Below are 23469 nucleotides of genomic sequence, written 5' to 3'. Positions count from 1 at the left end.
TCGGGTCAAGGAACATGTGCGGGTGGAGCTTCCACAGAACCACCCTGGGTCCCCTGTAAGAGTTCAAACCCTGTCAAATGTAAAGTACAGCTTATTCCACACGACATGCGCCACGACTACTACACAACAATGAAAAGTAACTTTATTTAGGTATGTTGGCTGAGTTCCTTTTCTTGGAGTGATGGCATCTGCACTTGGATGCTGGAGCTGCAGATGCTGGAGAAGTCTTGGGGGCTGCAGGTGACTTTGGGAATGAAAGCTTTATGGCTGGAGGATGCAGCATGGACTTGGGCACTGCAGTATGAGTCACATGCGTGCCCTGTATAGCAGTGTCATGGTCTTTCCAAGCACATCAGAGTGACTGTTCAGAGCTTTGCAAAAGCCCCACTGGTACAACACATGCAGCGGTTGCCTTGAGGAAAGGTGACTTACAAGATCAGAGAATTAGTCCACATTTTCAAGACTTACTGTGTCAACTGTTGTTAGAGTATCTTTGTTGTGCTAATGGCCAAATAGTGGTGCAGTTTAGCTAAAGTTTTTATAACAATTGTTTATTTTGTAATAAAACTTGTAAATTTGGCACACATATTGCTATGGTTAGCAGTTGAAGTGAACCCAGAAATGCAGACAGTGACCAAACAGGAGGTGTGTCAAAACCCAGGTGATTTATTGTTCAACACAGTGCAAACAGTCCAACAAGTAACGTGAGGCAAAAAATGAATCCCAAATACGAAGGTAGCACAGAATGGTGAAAACATAGTAATAGTGCAGCAGATAACTGAAACAATCCTTCACGTGGTGATACAAGCATCAGATTTGGCATGAATGTTCTTCATAAATCAGTGTTTGAGAAAAAAGTGCGGGTCACTTGAAAATCCAATATGGCGGCCAGGTAGTTGTCAATGAAGAATTACACAGGGGTCAAAATTTAAAAATGCTCCAGTCATATTGAAAGCTGTACCACATTATGTGTCTGATCACAAAGATTCCAAAAAGGTATAGTTTGGACTATCTATACCTGAATTTTGTGGAGTTATGGGGTAAAACAGCAAGAATGGTGACAAAGGTCGATTTCAGCTTGTACAGGGGTCAAAAGTTAAAGTTGCTCCAGTCTTTGTAAAATGTGATGCAAATTATTGGTTGCATTAATAGGGTTTTAAAAAGGGATAGTTTGCACCATGTGTCATGCTCAGTTTGCCATAGAATCCAACAGACGTCGACATTGTTTGACATTTACTTTGCAAACCAAGCATTCAACACAGTCAAAACTGTTCCATTCTGCCCAATTCTGGAACAATTCTGGTCAAAAATCAAACTGATCTGCTCCACTATAGGGAACAAGAGCAATCAGAGATTTCTGATGTCTGCCAATCTGGATCCAGATCACCACCAAAATGCAGTGGAGTCTTCCATGCTCACTATCTGTGGTTCAAATTTGGTGAGAATTCATGAAGTTTTGATGTAATCCTTCAAAGCCTATATAAAGTGAAATCTTGATCCAAAATCTGGGTCCGAATCCAGATTATCTCCAAACTTCAGTGGAGTCTTCCATGCTCTAATGTCTATCTGTGGTGCACATTTGGTAAGAATCCATGAAGTAATCCTTCAAAGCGTATATAAGGTGAAATCTTGACCCAATAATTAATAATATAATTATAATAATATATAATGTAATTTCAGGAAACAATTTCATCTTTTAATTTTTTTTTTTTTCTTGTTGATGGGACAAAGCACTGGTGTCCACCGAAACACACCCGGAGCAGACAAACACAGAGGGACTCCTTTAAAGCCCTTAATTTCCATGATAAGGAATTAAAGTATTTCCCAACGGCGTCTTTTATAAGGGCGTCTTATGTAGACAGTTTTCGGCTGTGATGATGAATTCACGCAAAAGGTCAGATTAAAAGACTTTATATGTACTCTTTGTGCTGCTGTGTAAAGGTCTAGCTTCTGCTGCTGCATGGATTAGCTACTTAAACCGGTTATATATGCATGTGCATGTCTTCTACTCCATGTTTTGTGGAATTGTTAGCGCACCACATATAGGCCTGGCATACGAGGTCTATTAGAAAAGTATCCGACCTTATTATTTTTTTCAAAAACCATATGGATTTGAATCACGTGTGATTACATCAGACATGCTTGAACCCTCGTGGGCATGCGAGAGTTTTTTCACGCCTGTCGGTTACGTCATTCGCCTGTGGGCAGTCTTTGAGTGAGGAGTCGTCCACCCGCTCGTCGATTTTTTTCATTGTTTAGGAATGGCTCAGAGACTGTTGCTTTGTTTGATAAAAAATTTTTCAAAACTGTAAGGCACAACTGAGTGGACACCATTCAATAAATTCAGCTGGTTTTCAGTAAAAATTTTAACGGCCGATGAGAGATTTTGGTCTGGTAGTGTCGCTTTAAGGACGGTCCACGGCGCCTGACGGCGATCTGCGCTTCGAGGCGGCAGCGTCTCGCCGTTTCAAGTTGAAATCTTCCACAATTCAGGCTCTGTTGACGCAGTAAGTTGTCAGAGAACAGAGAACTTTCAGAAGAAATCGGCATGAGGAGTTTATTCGGACATTCCATTGTTAACGGTCATTTTGTAATGAAAGAACGTGCGGGCAGAGTCGCATGTCGGGCTGGACCCGACCGCGGGGGGTCGCGGCAGGAAAAACACCTCCGTTGGAAATCTTAACGGGCAAGTTGGAACATGCCCAAGCTGTTAAACAATTTCTCAGTTACTCACTTGTTGAAAGCCATTAAAAGCCGCCTGAATTCTACAAATGGTTTTCAACACGGAGGTGTTTTTCCTGTCACGGCGCACACAGATTTGCCGAGTCATCACGGAAACGACTCGGCGAATTTGCGCGTACGTCTTTCATTAAAAAAATGTCCTTAAACAGTGGAATGTCCGCATAAATTCCTCATGCCGGCCTCTTCTGAATCTTCTCTGTTCTCTCACGATGTCCTGGGTGAATTAAGCCTTAAATTAGGATGTTTTCAGCTCGAAACAGGCCGACGACAGCGCCTGGAAGCGCTGCAGGACGTCCCGCTCCGTGGGAAATCCTTACACCGACAGAAACACCCCATAATCTCTCATCAGCCGTTAAACTTTTCACAGAAAACCAGCTTAATTTCTCGAATAGTGTCCACTCGGATATTCCTCACAGGTCCAGAAAAAATTTTGATAAAGCAACGCGCGCCGTCTCGAGCAGCGTGTGAAACAAAGGAATTCAGCCGAGAGGGCGGGACCACATCTCACTCAAGGCCTGCCCACAGGGAAATGACGTCACCGACACGCGTGAAAAAACTCACGCATGCGCACGAGGGTTCAAGCATGATTGGTGTAATCGCATGTCATTCAAATCCATATAGTTAAAAAAAAAAATAAAAGGGTCGGTTTATTATCTAAGAGACCTCGTATGTACAACAGCCTTTTCAGGCACTTTTAGTATTTTTGTGTGGACGGCAGTGATGCAGGTAACGCGTTACTAAGTAACGCGTTACCTAGTAACGCGTTACTCTAATCTGACCACTTCTTTTAGTAACGAGTAATCTAACGCGTTAATCTTTCCAAGTCAGTAATCAGATTAAAGTTACTTCTCCATGTCACTGTGCGTTACTATTATTTTTCATTGTGGCTCCATAGCAGCATTAAACTTGGTCCGTGGGCAGGGGGTTGGGGTTCGACTGAACGTCCCACTTTAAGCGAGCTGTGACCTTTTCATCCGCGGTTTTTTGCAGCTGCTCGACTCGTCCTCACCTCTTAAAGGGCGGTGATCAGCACACCTGCACTGAGCTTTACGAAGACATTTTTATACTTTTTTCCTCCTTTATTTAGAATTCTGAGCTGAGCTGCTCCGTATCGTCTCGTTAAAAACAGCTGATCCTCGGCGACGCGTCAACAACTAACACTATTTTCCACTCAAATGCACCTAAACTCTCTTTCTGAGGACCACATGATGTGAAAACGCAATAAAACTTTCTTACCTGTAAATCTGGTCCTGTTTTCTGCATAAATAAATGTTATCCATTCTTTGTGCTCAAACGCCAAAGCAGGGGCGAATCCAGATGGGATGGGGGCGTGGGGGAGGGATGTGCCCCCCCCACAACAGCCCTAGTGTTGGGAAAGTGTAGGTACACGGACCCACAACAGGGGGCGCAAATGAACGGACAATGGAGTAGGTCAAATAACAACACTTTACTGTTGTGAATGTGCACAACAAATACAACAGATTGCAACAATAGACAAGAGTCAATTCACAAAGGTGTCGTGTGGGCAGGCTCGAAGATAGGAGACGCCTGTCCAAAGCAGAACCGGAACCACACGATTTCCTCCGCCACCAGACCCCGGGAATACTGGAGCCGCCAAGTCCCGAACTCCCAGGTGGCCACTGCCTCCGCATGTCGGACCTGGTACTGCTGGCGAGGAACAAAAAAGCAATTAACTGAGGATGCGTTTGCACCCAGGAATCAGTTCGGCAGGAAAGCTACCTCCACTTCTCGTTGGAAAAGCAGTCCACAATATAATGCACAAAGTCACAAAGGATACTGTCAAAACAGTCAGCTGAGGTACATTACCTTCCAGGTAGAACGATATCTCGGCAAAGAGGTGGAGACGTCGTCCTGCTGATGTACCCCTGCTGATCAGGTGATTGGTAACAGCTGTTGCAGGTGATGTGTGACAGCTGTCACCCTGGCTGCTCCTGTGAGGCGGCTGCGCCCTCTGGTGCCTGGAGCCCGCACTCCAGAAAGGGTGCCCTCTGGTGGTGGGCCAGCAGTACCTCCTCTTCTGGTGGCCCACACAACAGGACCCCCCCCTCAACGGGCGCCTCCTGGCGCCCGACCAGGCTTGTCCGGGTGGCGGCGGTAGAAATCGGCCAGGAGGGCCGGGTCCAGGATGAAGCTCCTCTTCACCCAGGAGCGTTCTTCGGGTCCGTACCCCTCCCAGTCCACCAAATACTGGAAGCCCCGGCCCATCCTACGGACATCCAAGAGCCGGCGTACAGTCCAAGCCGGCTCGCCATCGATGATCCGGGCAGGAGGCGGCGCCGGACCCGGAGTACAGAGGGGTGAGGTGTGATGTGGTTTAATTCGGGACACGTGAAACACAGGATGGATCCGCAGTGAGGCCGGAAGCTGAAGCCTCACTGCGGCTGGACTGATGACCTTAAGGATTTTGAAAGGGCCGATGTAACGGTCCTGTAGCTTGGGGGAGTCCACTTTGAGGGGAATGTCCTTTGTGGATAACCACACCTCCTGCCCTGGCCGATACGCAGGGGCCGGGGTCCGCCGACGGTCTGCATGGGCTTTTGCCCTCGTCCGGGCCTTTAGCAAAGCAGAACGGGCGGCACACCACACCCGACGGCACTTCCGTAGATGGGCCTGGACCGAGGGCACACCGACCTCTCCCTCAACCACCGGAAACAACGGGGGCTGATACCCCAGACACACCTCAAAAGGGGAGAGGCCGGTGGCTGAAGACACCTGGATGTTATGGGCATACTCGATCCAGGCCAAGTGGGTACTCCAGGCCGCCGGGTGCGCGGCAGTCACGCAGCGCAAGGCCTGTTCCACCTCCTGGTTTACCCGTTCTGCTTGCCCGTTGGTCTGAGGGTGGTACCCGGACGAGAGACTCACCGTGGCCCCCAGTTCCCAGCAGAAGCTCCTCCAGACTTGCGAGGAGAACTGGGGACCGCGATCGGAGACGATGTCTGTTGGAATCCCATGCAGCCGGACGACGTGGTGGACCAGGAGGTCCGCTGTCTCCTGGGCTGTTGGGAGCTTCGGGAGGGCCACGAAGTGGGCCGCCTTGGAGAATCGGTCCACTATCGTGAGGATGGTGGTGTTACCCTGGGACGGCGGGAGGCCCGTGACAAAATCCAGGCCGATGTGGGACCAGGGGCGATGAGGCACAGGCAGCGGCTGGAGTAGTCCTGATGCCCTGCGATGGTCAGCTTTGCCCCTGGCGCAGGTGGTGCAGGCCTGGATATAATCGCGGATGTCGGCCTCTAGGGACGCCCACCAGAAGCGCTGCCGGACAACTGCCACGGTTCTTCGCACCCCTGGATGACAGGAGAGCTTGGGGCCGTGACAGAAGTCCAGGACTGCAGCCCTAGCTTTTGGTGGGACATATAGTTTGTTCTTCGGCCCAGTTCCGGGGTCCGGGCTTCGTGCCAGGGCCTCCCGGACGGTTCTCTCTACGTCCCAGGTGAGGGTGGCCACGATAGTGGACTCCGGGATGATGGGTTCCGGTGGATCCGACAACTCCGCCTTGACTTCATCTTCATGTACCCGGGACAGGGCATCCGATCTCTGGTTTTTGGTCCCGGGACGGTAGGTGATCCGGAAGTCAAAACGGCCGAAGAACAGTGACCAGCGGGCTTGCCTGGGGTTCAGCCGCTTGGCGGTCCTGATATACTCCAGGTTCCGGTGGTCAGTGAAAACCATGAATGGCACGGACGTTCCCTCCAACAGATGTCTCCACTCTTCAAGAGCCTCTTTTACCGCAAGGAGTTCTCGATTGCCGACGTCATAGTTCCGTTCGGCCGGGGTCAACCTGCGGGAAAAATAGGCACACGGGTGAAGGACCTTATCGGTCTTCCCGCTCTGGGAAAGCACAGCTCCTATCCCTGAGTCCGAGGCGTCCACTTCAACCACTAACTGGCGACTAGGATCGGGCTGCACCAGAACGGGTGCAGACGAGAAGCGCCGTTTCAACTCCTTGAACGCGGCATCGCAACGATCCGACCAGGTGAAGGGGACTTTTGGTGAGGTCAGGGCTGTCAGGGGGCTAACTACCTGACTGTAGCCCTTAATGAACCTCCTGTAGAAATTTGCAAAGCCGAGGAACTGTTGCAGCTTCCTACGGCTAGTGGGTTGGGGCCAGTCTCTCACCGCCGCAACCTTGGCCGGATCAGGAGCGACGGAGTTGGGGGAGATGATAAACCCCAGGAAGGACAAAGATGTGCGGTGAAACTCACACTTCTCGCCCTTCACAAACAGCCGGTTCTCCAACAACCGCTGCAGGACCTGACGTACATGCCGGACATGAGTCTCAGGATCCGGAGAAAAGATGAGTATATCGTCTAGATATACGAAGACGAATCGGTGCAGGAAATCCCGCAAGACATCATTAACTAATGCTTGGAACGTCGCGGGGGCGTTTGTGAGGCCAAACGGCATGACCAGGTACTCAAAGTGACCTAAGGGGGTGTTAAATGCCGTCTTCCACTCGTCTCCCTTCCGGATCCGAACCAGGTGATACGCATTTCTAAGATCTAGCTTAGTGAATATTTGGGCTCCATGCAGGGGCGTGAACACTGAATCCAACAGGGGCAACGGGTATCGATTACGAACCGTGATTTTGTTCAGCCCCCTATAATCAATGCATGGACGAAGTCCGCCGTCTTTTTTACCCACAAAAAAGAAACCTGCACCCATCGGGGAGGTGGAATTCCGGATCAACCCGGCGGCTAAAGAGTCCCGGATGTAGGTCTCCATTGATTCGCGCTCAGGTCATGAGAGGTTGTACAGCCTGCTGGACGGGAACTCAACGCCTGGAACCAAATCAATGGCACAATCGTACGGACGGTGGGGAGGAAGGGTGAGCGCCAGATCCTTACTGAACACATCCACAAGGTCATGGTACTCCACTGGCACCGTCCCTAGATTGGGCGGGACTCTGACCTCCTCCTTAGCCTGGGAACCGGGAGGAACCGAGGAACCTAAACATACCTGATGGCAGGTCTCGCTCCACTGAACCACTACCCCGGACAGCCAATCGATCCGGGGATTGTGTTTTAACATCCAGGGGAACCCTAGAATCACACGGGAGGTGGTAGGAGTCACAAAAAACTCGATCTCCTCCCGGTGATTTCCTGACACCACCAGAGTTACTGGTGGTGTCTTATGTGTGATCGGAGGGAGTAGGGAGCCATCTAGTGCCCGCACCTGCACAGGCGAGGTAAGCGCCACCAGAGGGAGCCCTATCTCCCTGGCCCATCTGCTGTCTAACAGATTCCCTTCAGAGCCCGTGTCCACCAGTGCTGGGGCCTTCAGGGTTAAATCCTCATAAAGGACTGTAACTGGGAGTCGTGTGGCAATATGGGTATGTCCCACGTGAATGTTTTGACCCACCCCTAACCCAGTTTCTAGGGGCGGGCGTTGGTGTTTTAACCGCTCAGGGCAGTCCCTCACTTGATGCTCTATTGAGCCACAAACAAAGCACGCTGCGCGGGCCAGCCTCCTCTGTTTATCTGGTACCCTAAATGTGGCCCTGCTCGTGTCCATAGCTTCATCAGCAGGGGGAGCTGTAACCACACGGAGCGTAGAGGCTGTGGAGCGTGGGGAGGGCGGAACTCGGTCGGAACCGGAAGGGAGAGGGACGGCGCGTGCCCGGCCACGCCCTTCGTCTTGTTCCCGACGGCGTTCTTCTAACCGATTGTCTAATCGTATAACGAGATCAATAAGCCCGTCTAAATCCCGCGGTTCGTCCTTGGCCACCAGGAGCTCCTTCAGGACCAACGACAGTCTGTTTACAAAGGCGGCACGGAGGGCAGTGTTATTCCAGCCGGACCTCGCAGCCGCGATGCGGAAGTCGACTGCATAAACAGCTGCGCTCCGGCGCCCCTGTCTCATTGACAGCAGTACGGCTGAAGCGGTCTCTCCTCTATTTGGGTGATCGAACACTGTTCTGAACTCCCTCACAAACCCATCATATATCAGAAGGAGCCGTGAATTTTGCTCCCAAAGTGCTGTAGCCCAAGCGCGTGCCTTGCGGCGAAGCAGATTAATTACATAAGCTATCTTACTAGCATCAGTCGCGTACATGACGTGACGTTGTGCGAAGACGAGCGAACACTGCATAAGAAAGTCCGCGCATGTCTCCACACAACCCCCGTATGGCTCTGGAGGGCTTATGTATGCTTCAGGGGAAGGTGGGAGGGGTCGTTGAACGACCTGTGGAACGTCACTGTTGCGCACAGGATCGACAGGAGGGGGAGCCGCAGCAGCGCCCTGAGGGCGCGCTTCCACCTGCGCGGCGAGAGCCTCCACCCTGCGGTTAAGGAGGACGTTCTGCTCGGTCATCAGATCCAGCCGAGCCGTAAAAGCGGTGAGGATTGGCTGCAACTCACCGATCATTCCTCCTGCAGACGCCTGTGCGCCCTGCTCTTCCATTGGCCGTTCAACAGCCGGTTGACGCCCCACGGGGTCCATGACGTTGGCCGAGATATCCTGTTGGGAAAGTGTAGGTACACGGACCCACAACAGGGGGCGCAAATGAACGGACAATGGAGTAGGTCAAATAACAACACTTTACTGTTGTGAATGTGCACAACAAATACAACAGATTGCAACAATAGACAAGAGTCAATTCACAAAGGTGTCGTGTGGGCAGGCTCGAAGATAGGAGACGCCTGTCCAAAGCAGAACCGGAACCACACGATTTCCTCCGCCACCAGACCCCGGGAATACTGGAGCCGCCAAGTCCCGAACTCCCAGGTGGCCACTGCCTCCGCGTGTCGGACCTGGTACTGCTGGCGAGGAACAAAAAAGCAATTAACTGAGGATGCGTTTGCACCCAGGAATCAGTTCGGCAGGAAAGCTACCTCCACCTCTCGTTGGAAAAGCAGTCCACAATATAATGCACAAAGTCACAAAGGATACTGTCAAAACAGTCAGCTGAGGTACGTTACCTTCCAGGTAGAACGATATCTCGGCAAAGAGGTGAAGACGTCGTCCTGCTGATGTACCCCTGCTGATCAGGTGATTGGTAACAGCTGTTGCAGGTGATGTGTGACAGCTGTCACCCTGGCTGCTCCTGTGAGGCGGCTGCGCCCTCTGGTGCCTGGAGCCCGCACTCCAGAAAGGGCGCCCTCTGGTGGTGGGCCAGCAGTACCTCCTCTTCTGGCGGCCCACACAACACCTAGATTAAAGGTCCAGTTTTGAAGCCGTTTTTTACTACAACTACTAATATTGCTTAAAATAATAATAATTTCGACAAGTAAAATGTTTAGAGAGAATTTAAATGTTAGAAAAATGTTAGAATTTAATAGTTACATTTATAAACAATGTAGGTTTGAAATTGCAAGTTTTACTGTTACAGTGCTGTCAACAGTTAAATATGAGGTCAAGAAAGAGGTCTTTATTTTACTTTTTATAAAACAAGTATTTATTTTCATTGAAGTCAAGAAAGGGTGACTATAAAGTGAGTTTTGGCAAAACAGGTATCATTGTCATGTTGACGTGGGTTGTTGTCGGCAGCTGGGGAAAGTAACTAAAAAAGTAACTAGTAATCTAACTTAGTTACTTTTACAATTGAGTAATCAGTAAAGTAACTAAGTTACTTATTCAAGGAGTAATCAGTAATCAGTAATTGGATTACTTTTTCAAAGTAACTGTGGCAACACTGGTGGACGGAGAGATCATTCCAGTTGTTTTGCATTCAGGATGAAGCCACAGTGAAATTCATTGAGGATTACTTCAGATAGTGGAAGAGCCTCTTCAAGAGAATGTGAACAGTAATTTTCCCAGGTGTGGACAGGAGCAAGATGCTCCATTATTTTGAGGCCCTGCTTTAGCTCTCTTTTTTCCCCCAAAAGGAATGTCTATAAGTGTCTCTCTAAGGTATGAGGGTAAGGGTTAGTGTTGTCTTCCCAGATCTTCATGATGTGAGGGAATGTACATTCTGAAGGAGCTTAGGTTCAGAATCTTGGTGTTAGGATTTTGGCTGGAACCTCATCAGGACCGACAGCTTTGTCATTTAAGTCTTTAAGACTGTTCAGAAAGCTAATCACTTTAATCCTGTTTTACTTTAAAGAGTTTATTTTGACACTTGTTCTGTACAATGCAGTCAGACACATAAGAAAGAATAAACAGAAAACATCCATCTTCCCGTCACGTTAATGTGATAGAGTCAAATGTGACTGAGAACTAACTCTGATTTAATCAGCTTCTCATATCTCCATCTCACAGCCTTGAAAGACTCCAGCAAGAGGTCCATCAACAGTGACTGGAAAATTGAGCTGCCAGGAGAGTTTGAGCTGGCTGGGACCACGGTGCGCTATGTGCGGAGGGGATTGTGGGAGAAGATGTCTGCCAAAGGACCCACTAAAACCCCCCTGCACCTGATGGTAAACTTTGCTTTTCATGCAAACTCAACATTTCAAATTCAGAGATCAGCCTTTCTGATGTTTCAGATTAATGTTCAGAATACTGGCAATGTTAAGCCTCTTTCACACCGGTCCAACGTAGACTTGTGTAATGCGGCGTACCAACTACGCTGAGCTATGCAGCTCTATGCCGAGGTTTTGCTCCCCTGCCCAGCAGGATGCTGAGGGATACGCAAGATGGACGCAAAAAATTAAACATGTTTTTCGACGTAGAGTACTGGACACAGAAAGTTTGCAGTTTTTAAGCAAGTCTACACAAAACGCTGCTACCGCGAGCGCCATCGCCAGCTGCAGCTTTCTTTCACCTCCTCAAGTTCTCTCACAATTGTGGCACATTAAATAAAGTCCATTAACTCCTGGAAATAATGTATTCTGACTTTTTCCAATGTATCCAGTCCATCTGCAGTGTCCAGGCAGTCTGTCAAAACAGTGTCATGGAGCCAAATTTCTCCCCCCTGTGCACAAGGTTGTTTTTTTTTTTCCTCTGCGCGCAACTTATGCAGCCATTCCTGCATACTAGATACGCAATACAATGCAACTCTACACAGCGGTCTGGTACCAAAGGTGTCCAGTTGTTGCATTAGGTCACTGGTTTGGGTTGAAGTCTCGCAGCTGTTTCTGGACAGGGTTATAAATAACATCATTATTATTCCACTCTGAGCAATCTGCACATCCATGTGTTTTTCAAAAATAATTTGTAGTTCTAAACTTAGATCAGCTTTGCTCCATTTTTTTTTTTTTTTACTTTTCATGATTTTGTCAGTGTGTAATGACATTCAATTTAATTTCAATTTCTTTTATTTATATAGCGCCAAATCACAACAAAGTTTCCTCAAGGTGCTTCACACAAATAAGGTGTAACCTTACCAAAACCCCCCAAGCAACAACACAGGAGACAGTAGAGAAGCTTGAATCTTCGACTGGACTGGGTTGCTTGACGCGAGGACGTTTCGCTTCAAATCGCAGAAGCTTCCTCAGCTAAAATTCTTGCTCTGATAGTCTGACTTCTGTCTTGACTCTTGTAGAGAAGAATAAACAGAAGCCACAAAAGCTGGAGTTTAAACCTAACCAGACCCCTCCTACCGAGAGGCAGACTGCTATAGGCTAGTGACTAAACAATAGCTCTAATTAGCACCTGTTGTGCTCTAGTTAGCACCCTCCTAATGACATGGCAGCTATCCCTCCTAATGATGGGACAGATGCCTCTCCTGATGGCTCCCTTGACAACTCTCCTGATGACGTGAAAGACTCATTACCATGAACAAAAGACTGAAACTGCTTTGACCTGAGTACCCCATTGTAAACAGGGGACAAAGCGTGTCTCAGACCCCCTCCCCGGTTAAAGCTGGGTTTCAACTGTTTCACATAGAATGGCTCCTTGACCCCTCTCTCAAACCATTTCTTCTCTCTGGCTAAGATTTTAACTTCCTTGTCCTCAGACGTGTGGTTAGTGGCTTTAAGGTGGAGATGAACTGCAGATTGAGGTCCACTGGTGCCTTCTCTGCGGTGCTGGTATAGGCTTTTGTGTAAAGGTTGCTTAGTCTCACCTATGTAGTGTTCGTTACAGTTTTCCTGACATCTGATAGAATACACTACACTGCTCTGTTTGTAACTAGGGATCCTGTCCTTAGGGTGAACTAATTTCTGTCTCAAGGTGTTAACCGGTTTAAAGTAAACTGGGATTTTGTGCTGTCTGAAGATCCTCTATAGTTTTTCCCCTACTCCTGCTAAATAAGGGATGGACACTCCTCTTCTTCTTGTCTCCGTCTCCTGTCTATGTGGTCTCTTTGTTCTCTGGGACTTCTGCACTTTGTCCAGGGACCATCGTGGGTACCCACATACTGTGAGGGCTTTCCGGACAAGTTGTTGTTCTTTAGCCCTTCCCTCTGTAGTTGTGGCACCTGTAGGGCTCTGTGTTGAAGAGTCCTGATCACCCCGAGCTTGTGTTCAAGGGGGTGGTTTGAGCCAAATAGCAGATATTGGTCAGTGTGAGTGGGTTTTCTGTAAACCCCTGTCTGGAGCTGCCTGTTCTCTCCAATCATAACATCACAGTCCAAGAAGGCTAAATGGTTGTTTCTGGCATCCTCACGTGTGAACTTGATATTGGAGTCCACCGAGTTGATGTGTTCTGTAAAGTCCTCAACCTCCTGTTGCTTGATTTTAACCCATGTGTCATCGACATATCTGAACCAGTGACTGGGATGGATGCCCGTGAAAGACGTCAAGGCTGTCTTCTCCACTCGCTCCATGTATAGATTGGCCACAATGGGGGATACCGGAGACCCCATCGCACAACCATGGATCTGCCTGTAGTAATTCCCCCTAAACAGGAAATACGTGGTGTTAAGACAGATCCCCAAGAGTTGGCAGATGTGGTCTGGTGTGAGTTTGGTCCTTTCAAGTAGAGACACATCCTCCAGCAGTCTCTGCCTCACAGCTGAGATGGCTTCAGCAGTGGGGATGCAGGTGAATAACGATGTCACATCAAATGACACCATAGTTTCATCTGCCTCCAGCTGCAGGTCCTTGATCTTGTTCACAAAATCGTGTGTGTTCTCCACATGGTGGTCTGAGTTACCCACTAGAGGAGCCAAAATCCACTTAAGGTGCTTGGTCAAATTGTACGTGATGGAATCTGTGCTACATACAATAGGCCTGAGTGGCACGTCCTGTTTGTGAATTTTGGGCAGTCCATAGATGCATGGAGTGGCATCCCCAGGGTACAGTCTGTAGTATGCCTGCCTGTTGATGAGTCCCTCTTTCTCCAGGTTTTGGAGGTAGCTAATGATTTTCTTCTTATAGCCGCTCGTGGGGTCTCTCTTCAGACGTTCGTATGTATTGGAGTCACTGAGCAAGTTGTTGATCTTGGCCTCGTAGTCCGATGTGTTCAGGACCACCGTGCATCTGCCTTTCCAGTAGGCTGGAAATAACTGCAACTAAGGTGACAGTAAATGAACAGGTAAGTAGAGAGAATACTAAAGGTGATCTCCAACTACAACTGAGCTTCAGTAACAGACCCAGAATTTAGATGACGTGAGATTTCCATATTAAAGAAACCCATGCACAGCTGTCTCTAGTTCAGGGGTATTCAACTCCAGTCCTCGAGGGCCGGTGTCCTCCATATTTTAGATGTGTCTCTGCTTCAACACACCTGAGTCAGTTAATGAGGTCATTAGCAGCACTCTGGAGAACTTGACTGCATACTGAGGAGGTAATTCAGCCATTTGATTCAGGTGTGTTGGAGCAGGGACACATCTAAAAGTTGCAGGACACCGGCCCTTGAGGACTGAAGTTGAATACCCCTGACCTAGGTTTACCCTGAATGTGGATTTTCTACACTGCGCTGAACACATACAAGTCATTTGGTGATCGGCAAAGACGGGCAGGATTATTAATCTGGAAGGCATTAGCCGTGACCCAGCACAGAAGTGGCAAATGTGTGATTCAGCCATCAGACCCTTGAAAGAAGCAGGAGGGTTTTTTGTTAGCTGCATCTATGACTGAGCAGCCATATTTAGGATCCACTCTGCTCAGCTTTAACAGGGAGGGGACTAGAAAAAAAATGTGCTAAACATAGTCTGTTTCACCTCAACCTGTCTGGATGACCGTGTCCAGATCGTCACCAGCTGTGTGGTAAGAAAACAGAAAAGGCGAGTGATGAAATCTAGTGCATGGAGCATCCGAACCTTAATGGACAATAAAAAGTAGGGCTGACTGGAAAGGAGAACAGCTTTCATCTTTTGTGAACTCCAGAAAAGTGACTTTAACATCGTTGCATTGAAAGAAACAAGAAGAGCAGGAGAAGGCCAGTTACGGAAGGAGAGGGGGGTGGGGAGCTACGCTTTCTTCTGGAGGGCTTCCTGAGTAGACACAACAAATCCACACCGTCAATTTTGCCACAGTGAACTCTCCCCTTCCAAAACTGATTGATTTCCCAGTGGGTGCCGGTGATTGACTAATGGCACTCCATCTCCAACTAGGGAATGAACAATGCCAACAGTGTCAACACTTGATGCAGACCATGAAGAGAAGGAAACCTTCTATGCTGGGCTGGACACCATTCTGTCTGCAGTGCCAGAATCTGACAAGTTCATCCTCCTTTGCTACTTCAATAATGGGGTCGAAAAGGACCACCGTCTCTGGAACAGAAACCTTGGGAGAAAGGGAATGCGCAAGTGAAATGTCAGTGGCAGCCAGCTTCAATTCAATTTCAATTTATTTAATTTATACAGCACCATATCACAACAAAGCTGCCTCAAGGCACTTCACACGAGTAAGGTCTAAATTTATCAACCTCTAGAACAAGCACAAAAGTAATAATGCAGACTGCAGTGGCTCAATGAGATTATTCTCAATAAGGTGGTCCACAAGCTGCTGTGAAACCACCTTTCAAGAATTTTAGAACAAAACGATAGGTTTGATATCAGCCTATAATTTTTCAATAGACCCAGGTCAAGAGATCCAGAGGTTAGTGACGAATTAATCATTTCCAGCACAGTAGGCCCAAGAGTAGGCCACAGGTCCTTAAACAGTTTTGTTGGTACAGGATCAGACAATCAGGTTGTGCTATTAGCAGATGTTACAAGTTTTGTCAGCCAGTGAAATAATATCAAATGTGGTAAATCAAGGTGATGTTTCAGTGATGGCACCCACCTCAATAACAGGGTGTAGTGGCCGGACTGTTAACCCCCTAAATGTGAATCAGCTGCAAATCGTGAATTTTCCGCAAACCGTTAATGCAAAACATGAATACTGAAAAAATATCTCCCAAATTGCAGTCCGTAATTGGCCAACGCGGGGCCTACATTGAACATGTTGTCTAAAAGACTGACAAAATGCAGGGCCAATATTGACATTGGTATGAAAAACTTCAACCTTTCAGCTTTCTATCCAGCCATAAATTTACTTCCTAGACATATGCTTTGACCATTTTCTTTGCTGATAAAACGTTGCACATTTTTTTGGGATACCCAAATAGTTTATGGATTTCAGTTTACAGATCAATTATTACAGGAAATCCTGATCGCAAACCCTATCAACACAAAAATTTTATTTATTTATTTATTTTTGTGGGGTTCACAACAGCTGCTGAGGTGGGGAGGAAATCTGCGAGCAGCTGTCACTTGTGGTGTCAAGCGTCCTACACCGGGGACAGTGTCAGGTGAGGAGTTTGACTGGGACGGTCCACCTGTCAAACTCACAGAGGACAGAAACTTCCCCTGCCAGTAAACGGCTCAATAATCTTAAGAGAAACATTGTAGAAAAACGAACAACACTAGTTTCTAACCTCAGGAAGGTAAACAAGAAGCTAGAACCTTATTTTTATCTATTATGAACCGTCATCTGAGCTGAAAAAATAATATTGACTTGAATGACCACACAGCGGAGAAACAGACGCTTCAGGACCGTCTAAAAAGTGCAAAAACAGGTCACCAGAAAAATACTCAATAAATTCAGGTGTGGTGTAACCCAAATTCACTGCACACATTAGTGGTCTCCTGTTAGTTATGCTACAGCACTCATTTTGGAAAAATGTGCAAAAATTGAGTGTTAGTGATTTTGTATCTTTAAAATAAGTCATAAAATGAGCAATAAAATTCCAGGTTCAAAATTGATTCATACCACGTTACGGTACCCTACTTTGCAGATTTTTTTTCACTACGAGGTCTGTCCGAAAAGTAACGGACCTTTTATTTTTTTCAAAAACTATATGGATTTGAATCATGTGCGCTTGCATCAGCTAAGTTTGAACCTTTGTGCGCATGCATGAGTTTTTTCACGCCTGTCGGTTGCGTCATTCGCCTGTGGGCAGGCTTTGAGTGAGCACTGGTCCAGCCCCCTCGTCGGATTTTCACTGTCAGGGAAGTGGCTGAGCGACTGCCGCTTTACTCCATGAAAATTTTTTCAGAAACTGTGTGAGACAGCCAGGTGGAAACCATTCGGAAAATTCAGACGGCTTTCGGTGAAGATTCTATCAGCGTCACACAGATTAAGGACCATTACAACCGGACTAAAGACGGCTCACACCGGCGGAGGGCGCTTTAATTTTAATGCAGGTGAGATGACTGAGTGGACGTGAATCCAGCCTGTTAAAAACAGATTCGCGCTTTGTGAGAGACAGCTTGCTCAGGTTCAGTGCACTTCAGTTTCAATTTCAAATTATTTAATTTATAATTTCCACCATCATGCATCTTGTTTTAAAACATCTTGATGACAAGTCATCATATGCCCGATTACTTTTTATTGACTTCAGCTCCACCTTTAATACGCTTCAGCCATGCTTATTAATTCAGAAACTTAAAGCGTTGGATGTCAACCCATCACTTATACGGTGGTTTCACTCTTTTTTGACAAACAGAACACAGCAGGTTAAGGTAAATTCTAGCCTGTCCCAAATCATAGACATCAGTACTGGAGCACCGCAGGGATGTGTGAGCTCACCTGTCCTTTTTACTTTATATACTAATGAGTGTTCAGCCAAGCACCCTGGGAACTGTATTTTTAAATATTCAGACGACTCAGCACTTCTGTGCTTGCTTCAACAGAATGATGATTTGAATATCTATCATTCAGAAGTAAGGCAGTTTGTTGAGTGGTGTGATTCCAGTTACCTTACTTTAAATGTTAAAAAGACAGAGGAAGTCATTTTTGATCCAAAGTTAGTTGGCAATCACAATCCTGTAATTATACACCAGCAACCAATCACACAGGTGCAATCGTACAAATATCTTGGTGTCTGTATAGACAGCTCCCTTACATGGAATATTCATGTTGACTGGTTATGTTCCCGCTTGAATCAACGACTCTATTTTCTACGGCGTTTGCGTTTTCATGGAGTCAACCAAAAAATGATGTTATTATTTTATCAGGCAGTTCTTGAAAGTATTCTAAGATATGGCATAACCGCTTGGTTTGGGAACCTTCCTGTGTCCCTAAGATCAAAATTAAACTACCTTGTTCTTACAGCAATGAAAATCATTGGTCTGAAACAGTATAACAATCCTCAGTCAATTTTTGATCAGTGCGTGATGAAGCAAGTGGACAGAATTCTTTCTGATCCCTCCTATGTTCTGCACACGCAATACGAGTTGCTACCATCGGGCCAGCGTTTCAGAGTCCCCCATTGCAGACTGAATAGATATAGGAACTCTTTTGTTCCTATATCAATCATAGCCCTTAATAAATATCATAATAAACACTGCTAACAATCAGGCACATTAGGAGGTTTTAGTATTTGTATGTTTTGTTTTGTTTTTTTAATTCTTTATTTATTTATTTATTTATTTATTTTCATTTATTGTTATGAACTGTTTATGTCTTGTTCTGTATCTTTGTATGGGTCATGATTTTTTAGAAGTCCAAGACAAATTTCCCCATGGGGACATTAAAAGTATATATCTATCTATCTATCTATAGCACCAAATCATTACAAAGTTGCCTCAAGGCACTTCACACAAGTAAGGTCTGAGCTTACCAACCCCAAGAAAAAGCACACAGGCGACAGTGGTAAGGAAAAACTGCCTCTGAGGAAGAAACCTCAAGCAGACCAGACTCAAAGGGGTAACCCTCTGCTACTGACACAATTGACAAATATATTGTGCTGGTGCACACTTCTGGAACCCAGTGCCACGCTTGGAGCGCGGTTGCAGATGCAGCTCGTGGTTTCCAGCTCAAAAGGTGTTCAAAAAGTGCTTCTCCTGACTACAGCAGTTTGAGTGGCTGAGTTCTGTGTCATCATCATTCATCTTTTCTTTAAAATGTAATAACATGTATATATTTAAGCCATTATGATCTCAGACCAGCTCAGATTTTGTTTGCTCACTGAATCCTAATTTTACACACAGAACTTAAAACAGCCTAATCTGGCAACATGAAAGCCCACACCTCAAGAAATAATGAACATTTTTCTAACATTACTTATTTATTTTTGCATTTTGCAACATAACATAAATATTATATATTTAATTTAAAAAAAATTATATGAAACATTGGTCACCTTGAATGAATCAACAATAACAAAAACTCATAACAAAACAACTCAACAACAAACCTGTGTGACAGAAAGGGTGAGGGCAGAAGCAAAGCTTATAAATACCCACCCCCTATACTATAAAAATAAGAAATGTATACACACATATATACATGCATGCACACATAAACACAATTTCATAAATACATTATATATATATATATATATATATATATATATATACGAGGTCTATTAGAAAAGTATCCGACCTTATTATTTTTTTCAAAAACCATATGGATTTGAATCACGTGTGATTACATCAGACATGCTTGAGCCCTCGTGGGCATGCGAGAGTTTTTTCATGCCTGTCGGTTACGTCATTTGCCTGTGGGCAGTCTTTGAGTGAGGAGTCGCCCACCCTCTCGTCGATTTTTTTCATTTGTTTAGGAATGGCTCAGAGACTGCTGCTTTGTTTGATCAAAATTTTTTCAAAACTCTAAGGCACAACTGAGTGGACCCCATTCGATAAATTCAGCTGGTTTTCGGGAAAAATTTTAACGGCTGATGAGAGATTTTGGTCTGGTAGTGTCGCCGTAAGGACGGCCCACGGCGCTTGACGGCGATCTGCACTTTGAGGCGGCAGCGTCTCGCCGTTTCAAGTTGAAAACTTCCACATTTCAGGCTCTGTTGACCCAGTAAGTCGTCAAGAGAACAGAGAACTTTCAGAAGAAGTCGGCATGAGGAGTTTATTCGGACATTCCATTGTTAACGGACATTTTGTAATGAAAGAACGTGCGGGCAGAGTCGCATGTCGGGCCGGACCCGACCGCGGGGGGTCGCGACAGGAAAAACACCTCCGTTGGAAACCTTAACGGGCAAGTTGGAACATGCCCAAGCTGTTAGACAATTTCTCAGTTACTCACTTGTTGAAAGCCATCAAAAGCCGCCTGAATTTTACAAATGGTTTTCAACATGGAGGTGTTTTTCCTGTCGCGGCGCACACAGAATTTGCGCGCACGTCTTTAAAAAATGTCCTTAAACAGTGGAATGTCCGCATAAACTCCTCATGCCGGCCTCTTCTGAATCTTCTCTGTTCTCTCACGACGTCCTGGGTGAATTAAGCCTTAAATTAGGATGTTTTCAGGTCGAAACAGGCCGACGACGGCGCCTGGAAGCTCTGCAGGACGTCCCGCTCTGTGGGAAGTCCTTACACCGACAGAAACACCCCATAATCTCTCATCACCGGTTAAACTTTTCACCGAAAACCATCTTAATTTCTCGAATAGTATCCACTCGGATATTCCTCACAGGTCCAGAAAAAATTTTGATAAAGCAACGCGCGCCGTCTCGAGCAGTGTGTGAAACAAAGGAATTCAGCAGAGAGGGCGGGACCACATCTCACTCAAGGCCTGCCCACAGGGAAATAACGTCACCGACACGCGTGAAAAAACTCACGCATGCGCACGAGGGTTCAAGCATGATTGGTGGAATCGCACGTCATTCAAATCCATATAGTTAAAAAAAAAAAAAAGGGTTGGTTTATTGTCTAATAGACCTCGTATATAGATATATATACACCCACAATGACAAATACCAAAAAAGCGAGCAAAATTAGTCAATGAACACAACCAGACACACAATGGAGCACAACACACAAGCCCAAAAGCAATAACAAAAATCGATAAACCTTGTCATTGCTCATTAATTTATTTTTTCAATGGAAAGCAAAGTATTGTTTGTCTTTATTTTCACTGATCTGAAAATGATCCAATGCGTGTCTTTAAAACAGTAATCGGGTCTGACTTGTGGGTTTTGTGATCCGTTACACAGCACGGCTGAGCCAGAGTGCATCATGAAGTCTAACCTTAGTTCAGTAGTTTTTATTAAGACGGTGGAAGAATCTTGAGTAAGGAATCTTACACCACCAACAACAGGTGTGGAAATCTTCAGTATGACAGGATTCACAGTGGGTTCAAAACTCTTCAAATTAGTTTTATGAATGAAATTAAATAGGTTGTAAACCGTTTAGTTTCCTTAAAGTGTTGTGTGTCCTCTTCAGGTGCTGCTCTTTCATGATCAGAGCTATGGCATCCATTATGAGTACACGGTGTCTTTGAATGCCACTCAGAACACGAGCAGTGAGGAGCAGAAGGAATCCGAGGCGCTGTACATCTGGACGCACAGCGGCTGGCAGGACTGCACGGTCCAATGTGGAGGAGGTCAGTTCTTCTTTACCATAGATCACATGGACAGGTTTTTCCTCATATCTGCTGGAGCTCGTTCTAATGAACAGGTGAGTGGCTCTGGGTTCCACCATGGTTCTGTGACTGTTACATACGTTTACCTACACCTTGGTTAAAAATTTCAAACTCAGGTTTTCACTGTGCCACTTCCAAGGACATGTTCTCAGTTTGTATCATGCCCATGTGGTGCAGATCAGAATGTTCAGAACAATGTCAGGTTTCTGAACGTGACACTTATATTTGTTTGTGTAAAAGACATAATTTGACTTTAAAGCTGAAAATAGATTTAGACAGTTTTTATTGTCATTCAGTGTCCAACAAATGTACATAGAACAACATTACATTGCAATGGGCCCAAGATGAGATGAAAATATCTAAAAATATATTATGATATATAGGAGTTTAGAAGAATGCTGTAAGGTACAGCAGTGAAGTGATCTGTGGAGTTAACAGTAGTGCAAAAAAATTGAATTAGAGGTAGAAACTCAAGCAGCATGTTTTCATTTAGCAGAGGCGGGACAAAGTCACTCTCAAGTCATGTCATAATGACCAACAATTGTTTGCAAGCTGACTTGAGACTTGACTTGGGACTTGCATTGATGACTTGAGAATGACTTGACAGTGACTTGGTCCCACCTCTGTCATTTAGAGATCAGCAGTCTGATGACCTGAGGGACAACTATGTGACAGAACCTGGTGGTTCTGCACTGAATGCTGCAGAACCTCTTTCCAAATGCAAGCAGAGAAACAGTCCGTGATGGAGTCCCTGATGATCATCCTGGCTCGTGACACATCACACTTAGGTGCGATGTCATGACTGACGTGCACCTGCCTTAACGACAGAGACCACAAAGGCTGTCATTGGTCACTTTTCCGGTTGCATACGCTGATTACATTTCAATCACCCATCAAATAGAGGAACGTTTGGCAGAAAAGTCCGCAAATATGACCAAGTTTACAACATGGAGTCGGAAAAAGACGCTCATGGAGGGAAATTCTATGCACAGTTGAGCCATTTCTTTGCTCGTTCTGATGAACAGCGTAGCCATCACCTCACAAGCTTCACCAGGGAAGGACGTCCCACTACAGCTGCACCAGCATCAGGCAGCTGGTCCAAACAGTGTCACCAGAAGCAGAACACCAGGACAGTGTCGCCTGCGCAAACCACCTAGTGAAGGTTTTCAGCACCATCTTTAACCTCTCGCTACAACAGTGAGTAGTCTCCTCCTGTCTTAAAACAGCCACAGTTGTCCTGTTGCCCAAGAAGAGTTGCCTCAGTGACTACTGCCCAGTTACTCTCACTCCCACCATCACTAACTGCATTGAAAGACCGATCCTCTCAGATATAAAATCCTCCATCTCTGCCGATCTCGACCAACATCAGTTTGCTTATCAAGCAAATATATCAACAGAGGATGCGATCTCAACAGCTCTCCACACAGCCGTCACACCCCTGGACCAAAAGAACACGTATGTAAGAAAGCTGTTTGTGGCCTTCAGCTCAGCATTTAATCAAATAATCCCTCACAAACTCATCATGAAATTGAGCAATTTGGGATTGGGCAGCTCACTGTGCTCCTGGATACTGGACTTCCTTAGGAACAGATCACAAAATGTCAGAATGGGAGACCAGACCTCATCCACTATCATCCTGAACACTGGAACTCCACAGGGGTGTGTCCTCAGTCCCCTACTCTACTCCCTCTTCACACACCTGCTCCCCCATCCACTCCACCAACACCATCGTCAAGTTCGCCAACGACACCACCGCAGTAGGTCTGACAACAGAAGATATGTCACCCTACAGGGAAGAGGTCCGGCACCTGACAGCATGGTGTTCTAACAATAACATTGCCTTGAACAATGCAAAGACGAAAGAGATGATCATGGACTTCATGAGGTCGAAACACGACATGCACTCTGCCCTCCTCATACAGGGAGAGGAGATTGAGAAGGTGGAGAGCTTCAAGTTTCTTGGAGTCCACATCTTGGCTGACCTCACTTGGTCCATTCACACCTCTCACCAAGTGACGAGGGCTTTACTTCCTCAGGAAGCTAAAGCAAGCCCACGTTCCTCACAACCTGCTGATGAACT

General features: G+C 46.3%; 1 protein-coding gene across 1 annotated transcript in view; it reads left to right on the top strand.

The window, feature by feature from the left end:
- adamts17 (ADAM metallopeptidase with thrombospondin type 1 motif, 17) overlaps positions 1–23469 on the top strand; it is a 448852-nt gene that overhangs the window by 310209 nt on the left and 115174 nt on the right. Inside the window, exons 17-18 of the mRNA XM_034184238.1 lie at positions 10966–11123; positions 21191–21350. Coding sequence (XP_034040129.1) covers positions 10966–11123; positions 21191–21350 — 318 coding nt within the window. The remainder of the gene's footprint in view (positions 1–10965; positions 11124–21190; positions 21351–23469) is intronic.

Source organism: Thalassophryne amazonica, chromosome 2 (assembly GCF_902500255.1).
Source record: "Thalassophryne amazonica chromosome 2, fThaAma1.1, whole genome shotgun sequence".
In the NCBI taxonomy this organism is placed as follows: Eukaryota; Metazoa; Chordata; class Actinopteri; order Batrachoidiformes; family Batrachoididae; genus Thalassophryne; species Thalassophryne amazonica.
The sequence above is the reverse complement of the archived record's forward strand: the minus strand, read 5'-3'. Positions and strand labels throughout refer to the sequence as shown.